Source organism: Mytilus trossulus, chromosome 6 (genome assembly GCF_036588685.1).
Source record: "Mytilus trossulus isolate FHL-02 chromosome 6, PNRI_Mtr1.1.1.hap1, whole genome shotgun sequence".
NCBI classification, from domain to species: domain Eukaryota; kingdom Metazoa; phylum Mollusca; class Bivalvia; order Mytilida; family Mytilidae; genus Mytilus; species Mytilus trossulus.
Genome location: NC_086378.1, coordinates 9,855,900 through 9,868,386, shown reverse-complemented (window position 1 = coordinate 9,868,386; position 12,487 = coordinate 9,855,900). Strand labels below are relative to the sequence as shown.

At 30.3% G+C, this 12,487-nt stretch overlaps 1 protein-coding gene across 4 annotated transcripts in view; it reads right to left on the bottom strand.

Annotated features, from left to right (window-relative positions):
- LOC134720738 (uncharacterized) overlaps positions 1 to 12,487 on the bottom strand; it is a 77,319-nt gene that overhangs the window by 16,441 nt on the left and 48,391 nt on the right. For all 4 annotated transcript variants that reach the window (XM_063583205.1, XM_063583206.1, XM_063583208.1 and 1 more), the window contains 2 exons: positions 2,096 to 2,197; positions 599 to 704 (listed from right to left, as the gene is read on the bottom strand). In XM_063583205.1, the coding sequence (XP_063439275.1) occupies positions 599 to 704; positions 2,096 to 2,197 (208 nt within the window). The remainder of the gene's footprint in view (positions 1 to 598; positions 705 to 2,095; positions 2,198 to 12,487) is intronic.

Genomic DNA, 12,487 nt, shown 5'->3' with positions numbered 1-12,487 from the left:
TAACACAAACGGAAAGTTATTATTATATCTACTCAGTCCCCATGAATAGGTATGACCTGTAACACAAAGTTATAATTATATCTACTCAGTCCCCATGAATAGGTATGACCTGTAACACAACGCAAAGTTAGAATTATATGCTGGTTATAAATATAAAATATTTCATGTAAAGAGATATTCCTTATAATTCTGCATTTGTCGGAAACTAAATACTGAATTTTTCCAATCTTTTTTCCTAAAATATCACATGTTTATTACCAGGCCTTGTATGAATCATTGTGTTGTAATGGTAAACTTCCCTCAGAGCTAAATTATACTACAAAAGCTGAAAACTTATTTAGGGATTTTCTGTCTATGAAGAAAAAACATCAAAAATGTGGTGCACACTGAATAACCTGCTTTCAGTGAATTACTTTTTATTATATCTATGTGGTTTGCTCATAATCTTTCATGTTTCTACTCTTTTTTTCTAAAATACAACAACTTATCTCTGAATCTCTTAGTTTTCCTAACCATTTGCTAACTAAATGTTAGCAGTGAAACTTCAAACTATTTGATACCATAAGAAGTACACTTCATTAAACTACACAATATTTACCTGGGGTATCAAACTCTGGCATAACTCTGATACCTCTGAGTCTGGCATAGTCTATAATTTCAGCAATATCTTCATGACTATATACAAAGGAAGGGTGATATGCTCCCTGCAAAACAGATCTAAGGTGTAAACGATAATCAAAGACCTTGTAAGCACGGAAGGGTAAATATTGTCTTAATTTATCAGTGGGAAATAAAATCAAATAATGCATTGTCAATAAAGCATTGGTTGTAATTGATTCAACTACATTTCTAGACAATGGGAGATAACTTCAATTTTTTAAAGATGACTTTAAAAATGACATCATTTATATTTTTAGAACAGATATTAGATTCCTGCACCTTGCAAAAGTTGTGTAATTTTCTTGACAGGTGTAAGATTTTTTTTCAACTTAGATATCTGAGCATATATTACATCAATACATTTCTGGAAATGTTCATGGATAGGATGCATAGAATGTTATGATCAATCCACTATATTTTGTGTATCAAAAAGGTAGTGATCAGCCTTGGAAGATTTAGATATCATATCAAGTCAGTAACATAGGGTTTTGATTGCATTTCATGTTATCTTTACATAAAAAAAACAAATTACATTTGTACAACATTCTTAATGAATTGTCTTTCTTTTTCAACACTCAAATTGATTCCTTATTGCACATCTTTTTGTTTACAAATAAGACTTGTTACAGCATTTCATCAAGTATCCCTTTTTAATGAATTGTCAGCATTTCATTTCTCTTCTACTTATTGAATTTGAATATCCCTTTGGTACCTTACAACCCTCTTTTACCAATTTTCTTGCATGGTGTGTCTATTCTTTTTAATTAATGAGCTATTTGAAGTTTTGCTAGGAGTGAATACCAAATCTTACGTAGGTGTAATGAATAGACGTTCATAATCAAGCAGTTTCACCTGAGCAATCTTATTTTCAATGACAACCAACTAATTTCAAAATCCTTTAATGAGATTTTAGCTGAGCTGACCTGACGTAAGAAATTTGATTAAATTTTACACATAAATAATTCATGTTAATAGTCACAAATTAATCTTCACAATTTTTTATGTAAAAATGCTTGTTCAAAAGGCTACAATCTGTATCTGACTTTTGAAAGAGGGCTTCAATTGAACAGAGCAGACCTTTAATATGCTCAAGTTTTAAATGAAATTTAGATATGGGAGGGACTGCTCTTGTACATAATGCATGCCTTATAAGATACAAGCAAGAATGTTTTTTGAAGGACTGATTATCTTCAAAAAGTGCATACCTTTTTAAAGATGTGTTACAAATTTTGTTTAAAATACTGTTTTCTTTTGTGTGGGAAAACTAATTTATACTGTATGACTATTCTTTTAATTATTATGATGTGTGTACAGACTGGTTATTCTTTGACTACATCCTAAGAGGTTACTTTAAAAGATCTTGGTAAACTTCGATTAAGATCATGGTAAAATTTACTATGGTATGGGAAGTACTGACTGTGTGTAGTGTGCCTACCTTTTGACTTAGATCTGGGTAAACCTTACTATGGTATGGGAAAGACTGATCATCCACAATATGCCAATGAAGAACATTCATCTTGTTCATGGCCATAGCCTCCTACAAATAGAAACAGAAATAATATGTGAACTAAGATAAATAACTTGTAATGAGAAAAGAAAAAAATAATGATATTTACTATGTTATACTAATTTGCATGTGAATATATCAACCATTTTTAATCTGCAACAATCTGAAAACTTGAACAAGTATTATTGTAAGTTATATTATTATGAATCTAGATACTCTATCTGCAATAAATTCAGTACTGTTCTGATTTTAGACTTACTTTCAATTTAGATTCATCTGCATTTGGAATGTTCAGTAGCTGCTATATTTACTATAAGGTACAAGAATATTGAAATGCCTGAAAACTTACTGAACTAATCTGAATCAGTTACAGGCATAACATTCAAAATCACAATATTATCCAAATGCAGTATTTGAAATAAACTGTTGACACAGTGATAAATCTTGTCTCAATGTAAGATAAATTATGAAAGTATAAGACAAATGTTGAAATTAACATGTGACCTATGCAAAACATTGTCAATAGACCATGACAGAGGGAGAAGGGCCAAATAATCCCCATCAACATGAAATGTGTCAATACCAATACAACTGCATACCGAATATCCTTGTCAAGTGGGTCTACATAAACTGACTTAATGATGTGAATACCAGACCAAAACTGATCTAAGATACTTGGCTAATAATGAAGTATGCCAGAAGCATGTTCTGTCTTTTTTAGACTTATCAGTGGCACTTTAATCAAAATAGTGGCACAGCAAATCATATCTGGGCCCACATGCATTAAACCACTCAAGTTAAGAAATCCAACCATCGTCAGAAATGTACAAAAATATGTCTGTTTGAACAAATCTTAACTTTATATAAGTAGCTTAATGCCCAGAATTTAACAGCATTAAAAACCAAAAAAAAATCTGAAAAATTTTAACAAATGCAGCTAAGGCAATCAATACCTGGGGGTACCAAACCCTTAGTATTTTGAATATTTCAACATTTCATAAACAGTAAACTTACAGAAAAATATCATATCAATAATGTCTGCAGAGAGTAACGTCCCTTGATATGTTAAGACGTATCGTACAATACTCCATACAAAAAGTGATTTAACTAGTTGGAAAAAGCTGAAAATGAATGCAGAAGTAGAAGCATTATGCAGAAAAATGACTCAGGATCGCCTTCAAAGGCTTATAGAAGGTCTACAGGGTACTGATACATTTACATTACAAAATGAAGCGACGGTCAGTTCAGATGTAAACAATGACAAAATGGCGACGTACGCCGAGGCAGTTTCAGATATACACAAAAATCAAAGTAACATTCAATCTGATCAATCATATACAGAGAACAATACTCAATATAAAGCACCAAGAGAACAAAGTGACCCGGGCGATTTTGTAAAACCTATTTTCTTGAAAGATCAAGATGTTCACGGCTCGGTCAAACCTCCTCGCGCCCAATGGCTCACAAATGTCGAAATATACAAGTCAATTGGTGCTAAAGTCCCAGAAGAGTGCATTAAGGGGATACAGAGAATAAGAGAGATGTGGCGTATATACATGGACAATGAGGGTGACAGACTGTCTTTGTTAGTACAGGGGTTAAACTTACGTGGCAGGCAAGTACCCCTTCTCTCACAAAACCCTCACAATCCATCTACGTTACAAAGTGACACAATCCGCATAAAGGTGAAGAACATCCCCCTTTCTGCGGACGATGGGCAAATACATCGAGCCCTATCCCTTCAAGGCTGTAAAATTCAGGGATTGTTTAGGGAGCGTTTGCGCATAGACGGAAAAGTAACCAACTGTGAGACTGGTGATAGACTAGTGATTAGCAAGACACTAGATAAACCTATACCTAGAAATTTGCAAATTGGAAAATACATGGGCAGAATTTTCCATTCGAGCCAACCTGAATTCGAAAACAGAAATAACAATTCAGAAGAAAGAATTTGTCACAAATGCCTTCAACCAGGACATATGCTGTTCCAGTGCCCTAATGATTGGGCTTGTAAAATTTGCAAAGAGAGTGGACACAAAATGATTGACTGTCAAAAAAACTTCCAGGACAAAGATGAGAATAATCAGCAATTAGAGCAGAATTGCATTGAGGCTGTTGATGACAATGTACAGGAGGAGAGTGTAGAACTTACAAATATTCCAACAAAATCTCCTTCTTCAAAAACATCTGAAAACACAAAAGGTGGTAGTAAGAAACATGCAAACAAGTCAGGACAACAAAAAACCAATCTTGGCAATAGTGGTAGCACAGACAAAACACAACCATCTATGGAGAGGTTTGTCAGAACACCACATAGAAGAACAGTTAATGCAGGAGACAGAACACCACCAACACCAACTGAAGCTCTACATGAGAAAACTACTGGAGTTCATGGAACTAAAAAGACTAAAGCATAATCAAATGTTCAAATTAATATCTTAATGACATTTAAAGATTGTATTATAGTTTTATCATATAAATTAAACTACAAAAATATTTAAAATATGTACAACAAATTCAAGCTCAGATTAAGATTTAACCAATCATACATAAAAAACATTAGTGAATGTTTTATATGTCTCAGCTTACTTTTTTGTTTTGCTGAAATTTTATTTTATATCAAATACATGAAAAAAAAATTAATAAAAGTATATAAAAGTTTTAAGCTCTTTGAAAGAGTTCAATCATGTTGTAGAGAAGTGTATAACAAATGTAACAAATTGAATGTGATAAAATTGAATGTGTTAAAAGTTGTTAAAATACTATATGTCTTCTATGTACCAATATTATGTACGGGTATAACAATCTTTAGACAGATTAACGACTTAGTAGTAAAATCAATATGTACAAATTGCTACAAAACTATTGAAAGTTATAGTAATGACTCTCGCATAGAACAATCTTGTATAGAACAAACTTTTAGAAATCAGCTGTTCAATATTATCAAAACAAGTAGACTATTTGGGTTTTTACCTATGCTATTTTTAGTAACACAACACGCAGTGTCAATCAACGCTAAGCCATACACGAGATTCGTTAGTCTCAGTACAACATTTTCTCAACAACACCTGAAATTCAATAAAACATACGATAATAAAATGTTTATAAAAAATAGTTACTTACCTGCAAAATATAGATATGGTCACATGAACCACTCATGGTTACATAATCCAAAACAATTGATTGAAAAACCGCACACATATTTATACAATCCAACACTTGATAAACTTCAGATTCATTTTTTTGAGCTGAAGATGCAAAGCAGTGTAGAAGTGTATAATACACAAATAACTTTTATCCCGGTTGAAATTTTGTCTTATAAAATTGGCAGACTTGTAAATACAATTACATCATCATGCACACACGAAGCGGAAGAATCTTTTTGTTTCGAACTTTCACAAAGATATTCCATTACACAACTTAATCGAATACATAATGCGTGGATAAATAAAATATCAAATAGATGGTATACACAATCGAAAGCACATAGTTCACACAGGGAATGTATAAAATTTATGTATGTCTTTTTTCCGAACTTAGCCAATTATCTTTATTGGTATGTATCAACATGTATTAAAGGGCACACGATAGACCCGTGGTTTAGTAGCGTATCAATAATTATGTGGAGGTCACACCAGGGTATACCTACTGGTAAATATTATATGTTTTTATTTTATAGAAAATTGTGTTATAAATATGACTTTATTAAAATGATGTATATTTATGTCAATCTTATAGTAAATATGAGCAGTACTATACATGCTATAGTTAATATATCAAAGCTAATAAGATCATTAATTTGTAACTTTAATAATGGCTTTAGCACATACAATTAACTTATGTAGTCTCAATGTAAACGGCATCGGTTCTAGAGGAAAAAGGAATAGAGTAGTAGAATGGATAAAAGCACAGAAAAGTCAAATTACATTTTTACAAGAAACACATTTTGACGAAAATATTGAAAGAGAAATTAAAAATAAAACAGAATATGAAACTTTTTGCAGTAACGGTACAACAGCTAGTAGGGGTGTAGCTATTTTAATTAAAAAGTCACTGAGCTTTGAATTTATAAATAAATTTAGGGATAGTGAAGGGAGATTTGTACTTATTAATGTGCAATTAAATAATACTATTTTCACATTTTCCAGCATATATGCACCGAACTGTAAAACTTCAAGAAATTCTTTTTTTAAAAAAGTAAGCGATAATTTGAAAGAATACAGTCTTGGTATACATATACTAGGGGGAGATTTTAATGATGCACTTAAACCAATCGATAGAAAGTCTTTATGTCCTGGTAAATTTAATCAACCTGTTAACGGATTAAAGCAATTAATAAAAACTAACAAATTAACGGATGTTTGGAGAAATTTAAACACAAATAAACAGCAATTTACATGGAGAAGAAAGGATAAATCACAAGCTAGTAGAATAGACATGATTTTTATTGGGTCAGAATTTTTACCTCTTATAGAATGGTGTAAAATTAAACCGGCTGTTATACAGTCAACTGATCACCAAAGTGTATTTTTAAATTTTAAGCCAGGGTTATCAGAAAGGGGAAATGGGTATTGGAAAATAAATAACTCAGTATTACAAAATAAAGATTATCAAGAATGTATAAAATGTTTAATTGATAAATATACATTTAAAAAAGACTCAATAGATTGTAGGCTTTTATGGGATGGATTTAAAATCGAGGTAAGGGAAGTAACTACAACTTACTGTAGAAATAAAGCGAAGTTAACAAGAGAGCGAAGGCGTAGTTTAGAAAAAGATCTGGAACAAAAGATGGAACTTATAGATGAGAGAAATAATGATGAAAATCAAAATTTGGAAAAAGAAATTAAAGATATAGAAAAAGAATTAAGTAACATTTATGACGAAAAGGCAAGAGGGGCACAAATTAGATCTAGAGAAAAATGGGTTGAGTTTGGGGAAAAGAACAATTCCTACTTCCTCGGTCTAGAAAAGAAGAGGCAAGTGAAAAAATCAATAAGCAAACTAAAAGGAGAGGATGGGGAATTAATTACTAATCAAGAAAATTTACTCCATGAAATAAAAAATTTCTATGAAAACTTGTATAATGTTAAATCTGCAAATAAAAATTTAACTGAAAAATATATCAATGACACAAAACTAGAAAATCAAGTAGACGAAAAGGATAAACTGATATGCGATGGAAAAGTTACAGTAGAGGAATGCACGCAAGGCATTTATAAAATGAAACTAAATAAATCACCAGGGCTTGATGGTCTAACGGTTGAATTTTATAGACAATTTTGGGATAAACTTAAATTTTTAGTTGTGGATGTTCTAAATACAGGCTACGATAAACAAAGTTTATCATACTCACAACGTACCAGTATATTAACTTTAATATTTAAAAAAGGAGATCCTTTACTTTTGGAAAACTACCGTCCAATTTCACTTCTAAATGTAGATTTTAAACTTTTGTCATATGTTCTAGCTCAAAGATTTTTAAACTTTTGTCATATGTTCTAGCTCAAAGATTAAAAAAGGTACTGCCAAAAATTATAAATGAAGACCAAACTGGTTATGTTAAAAATAGATTTATTGGTTTTAATTTGAGACAAATTCAAGATGTAATAGACTACGCAGACACATACAATATTAAGGGGGCATTAGTTTTTGTAGATTTTACAAAAGCGTTCGATTCATTGGAATGGGATTTTATGTTTGGAACATTGAAACATTTTGGTTTTAACGATTCATTTATTAACTGGATTAAAGCAATGTACACAGATATACAAACATGTGTTATGAACAATGGGTGGGTATCAGAAACTTTCAAAAATTCACGTGGAATAAGACAAGGCTGTCCTTTATCGGCTCTTTTATTTGTTTTGGCTGTTGAAATTATGGCCCAGAGATTAAGAAATAATAAAAATGTAAAAGGAATTAATATAAAATTAGATGGGAAAAGTCATAGTATCAAGATTTCACAATTAGCAGACGACACAACACTATTTTGCAAGGATAAAAACGATGTGGTAGCTGCAATGAACGAAATAGAAATTTTTGGTTCCTTTTCAGGTTTACTACTAAATAGAAATAAAACAGAGGGATTATGGATTGGAAAATTGAAATCTTGTAAAGATAAAATTGTTGGGATTAAGTGGGGAGATAAACCTATTAAAGCTTTAGGGGTGTTTTTCGGACATGACAAAGAAGAATGCAAAAATTTAAACTGGAATAGTAAAATAGAAAAGATGAATAAATTATTTATGATATGGAAAAAACGAAATCTTTCTATTTTAGGAAAAATCCTAATTATAAAGACTTTAATATTGCCTTTGTTTACTTTCTTGGGAAGCGTATGTCTAACCCCAGAAAATTATATAAAAGAAATAGAAAACAGTAGCTATAAATATATTTGGGATGGAAAACCAGACAAGATTAAAAGAAACATGATGATTGGTCCATATGAGAAGGGGGGTCTTAAAATGGTAGACTTTAAAAGTTATTTTGTGGCTTTAAAAGCATCATGGGTAAATAGATTGGTAAATGGTAAACTTGAGACTTGGAAGCTTATACCATTTAAATACTTAAATGTCTCAAACAATATTTTGTCAATATTTAATATGAATTTTAGTGATATCAAATCTTTAAGATATCTTAAAGATATTCCTGTGTTTTATAAAGAAGTAATAAAGTCTTGGAATTTGACTGGCGGGGGGCAAACAAAACAACCAGACACATTTTTTGATATTAGAAAGCAAGTAATATGGGGAAATAAATCTATAAAATTTGATAATAAACCTATTATATTTGAGAACTGGATTAGGAGTGATCTAATTTACATAAATGATATCTTAAATGATAAAATGTCATTATCAGAAATCTACATTCTAAACAAATTAAAGTTCAAAATAAACTGGATCACCGAATTTCAAAAATTAAAAAAATCTATACCAGCAGAATGGATTCAAATTGTTCAAAAAGAGAATTCTGTCAAAACTACAATTAATATTCAGAGAAATAAAATCGTATGGAAAAATAATTTTATTGAGACTACATTATTAACAAATAAAATGTTATACAACTCTTTGGTAAATACAAAACTAGAGTCGTCAATAGGGATAAACAGATGGCTTAAAATCCTACCAATACAAGAAACTCTTAATATGAATTCATTGTACAAATTTATTTTTGAATATATGACTGAAAATAAATTAAAAATATTTAGATGGAAATTATTACATTATATTGTTCCAACTAAAAAACTGTTATTGCAGTGGAAAGTAACTAAGACAGATAAATGTAATTTTTGTAAGCAAGAAGAAGATTATGCTCACTATTTTTTGAAGTGTAGGTATTTGAATAAATTTTGGCAAAAAATCTATGAACTCTTTAGAAGAAGTAAAATAGATTTTGATATTAAATTGCAACATCTGGTATTTGGATATAAAATCACAGATAGTAATTATTATTTTCTGAATTATATACTAACAGTATTAAGTTTTTCTATATATAAGTCATACTATGTATCCGAGCAGAGAACAAAAACTGTTGATGTCTTTAGCATTTTTGAAAATGAATTTAATAAAAGAATAGATGCATATAAATCAAGATGTCCAATATTATTGTCAATTAAAAAGAATTTTTAGCATTGATAAATCTCTGCATGAGACAACTATACAACTTTATATTATTTTTTATTACTTAATAAGTTGGATCAGCTGTTTATTTCCCTGGATAATCAGTGGAGTGTAACAGGGTAAATCAAGAGAAGCTTGGACTCTTGGTGAAACTTGTAACAAGCAAGATTAGATGAATAAATATTATTATGTTGTTAAAAAAAAAAAAAAATAATGTCTGCACCAAAATAGACATAAACCTCTTGTTATGTATTTTTTAAGTCACCTTTAGGTTCCTTAAAATAGTATAATTATTCTCTTTCAAATAAGTTAAAAGTATAAAGGAGAGAAATCAATACAAGAAACTTAATTAATTTAACAGTAAATAATATCCTGATTTTCCTTGACAACATCAACAATATTATTCAGATGTAGCTAATAATTTAGGTGCTTAAAATCATAAGATAGTTGTGAGAATTATAGCTTATAAACTTCAAACAACAAGAAATCATGAAAATCAAATAATAGTAGCTATAACTTTGGGCTGTACAGTCTGATGTATCTTGGCTGTGATAATATAAAATAATCAAGACATAAATCAATGCTAGGATAAATCATGACCTGACTTTGAAAATTAGCTTCATAGTGAATAAGACTCTTACAAGACATAATTTTCAATTGCTATGTTACTTTTCTATTGCAAATAATTATTGAAACTTCAGAAACTATACTGACTAAATAACAATGTAAACTTTAAATTCAACAATTGACACATGCTGCAGACTAAGCTCTTGTCACAAAAATTCTTACGACTAAAATAACAATAAACGATTTTTCTCACAATATTGCACCAGTTAATGTCAACTAAAAGATCTAAAGAGCCTGTGTCTCTCACCTTGGTCTATGTGCATATCAAACAAAGGACACAGATGGATTCATGACAAAATTGTGTTTTGGTGATGCGGATGTGTTTGTAGATCTTACTATACTGAACATATTTGCTACTTACAATTTTCTCTAGCTATAATAAGCTTGGCCTATTAGATACAGAGGAAAACATTTTGTAAAAATTTAAAAAATATTACCAAATTAATGAAAATTGGTTGACTCTCTTACTTTGCTGAACATCATTGTTGTTTATAGTTAATCTCTATATAATATAGTATTCAAGATAAAAACAAAAACAAAAAAAATCTTTAAAAATTACCAATTTGGGGCAGCAACCCAACAACCAGTTGTCCAATTCATCTGAAAATTTCATGGCAGATAGATACTGGCCTGATAAACAATTTAACCCTGTCAGATTTGCTCTAAATGCTTTGGTTTCAGATTTATAAGCCAAAATCTAAATTTTACCTCTATGTTCTATTTAAGCAATGGTGGCCATCTTGGTTGGTTGGCTGGGTCACCGGACACATTTTTTCAAAACTAGATACCCCAATAATGATTGTGGCCAAGTTTGGTTAAATTTTACCCAGTGGCCAGTAGTTTCAGAGGAGAAGATTTTTGTAAAAGTTTACAGACGACGACGACGGATGCAAAGTGATGAGAAAAGCTAACTTGGCCCGTCGGGCTAGGTGAGCTAAAAAGGCTCATATAAACTGTAAATATAATAACTGAACAGCTTTCAATGTGTTATTTTAAACTATCAACTATTCATTCTATTCATCTTTATTTTGTAATTTTTCCTATTTATTAGACAGACACATTTGATGATCATAATGGCCAGTATGACTGACTGGTAAAAGTTGTGAAAGGTCATCCCACTGTCTGTTTCAATCCCTTAGCTTTAATAATGTCAAATCATTCAGTTGATACAATGATTAATCAACCCAAGGGATATGATATTCGCTGAGGTTGAAAGTCATATCTCTGGGGTTGATATATCATCTTTATTAACTGAAATAAAAAAACAGCAATTGTTGTATTATATGACTTTCATCCTTCACCAATTTGTCTAGTATTTGCTCAAGATACTCTCAAAACCGCTCCCTTTTTATACTAAATATATTATCTAATTTAGCAGTTTAAAATTTTCTGAATCTACTAAAAAAAAACAATTGTTGAAAAAAAAAAGAAAATATACATCTAAAACAAGATGAAAAGGAAATTTACAAGATGCATTAACCAAATTAATAGACATTGACTTGGAATATCTATATTCATGTACATGACAATGTTAAAATAATTATATAAGCCTCTCATGATTTTTACAGACGGATGGAGTGCAAACCTGAAGTCTCCTTCAACTTCATCAGTAGGGGACTAATAACAGTTAGAAACATAATTCAATGAAGATACTTTTATTATTCAAGTTCTTATTAATTATTTTGTATGTTTTTTTACATAAATAACAGATCCGTTAGCCTACATATCCACTTAATAATAAAAGATCAATGTTAAAGTTACACTAGGGAGTTTACAACCAATTAACATTGAAATTAATCACTACTCATCCCCCCAAATCAATTTCTCTATTGTTTTTATACACTGGTTATCTACAATAATCCTTGACCTTCTGTTCATATTGACAATGAAAGAAATAGACATTTTCATGATCTCTTTTGTATCAGTATCACACAATTTAAATATTAAAATGTCAATTTATATCTCACTTTACATCATTAAATCTTTGCAGGTACTTTAAACACAAATCTGAATAACACAATAGTCGGCTAATTGCTAGTTTATACTTTTATATTTATTAGTTCTCATACAC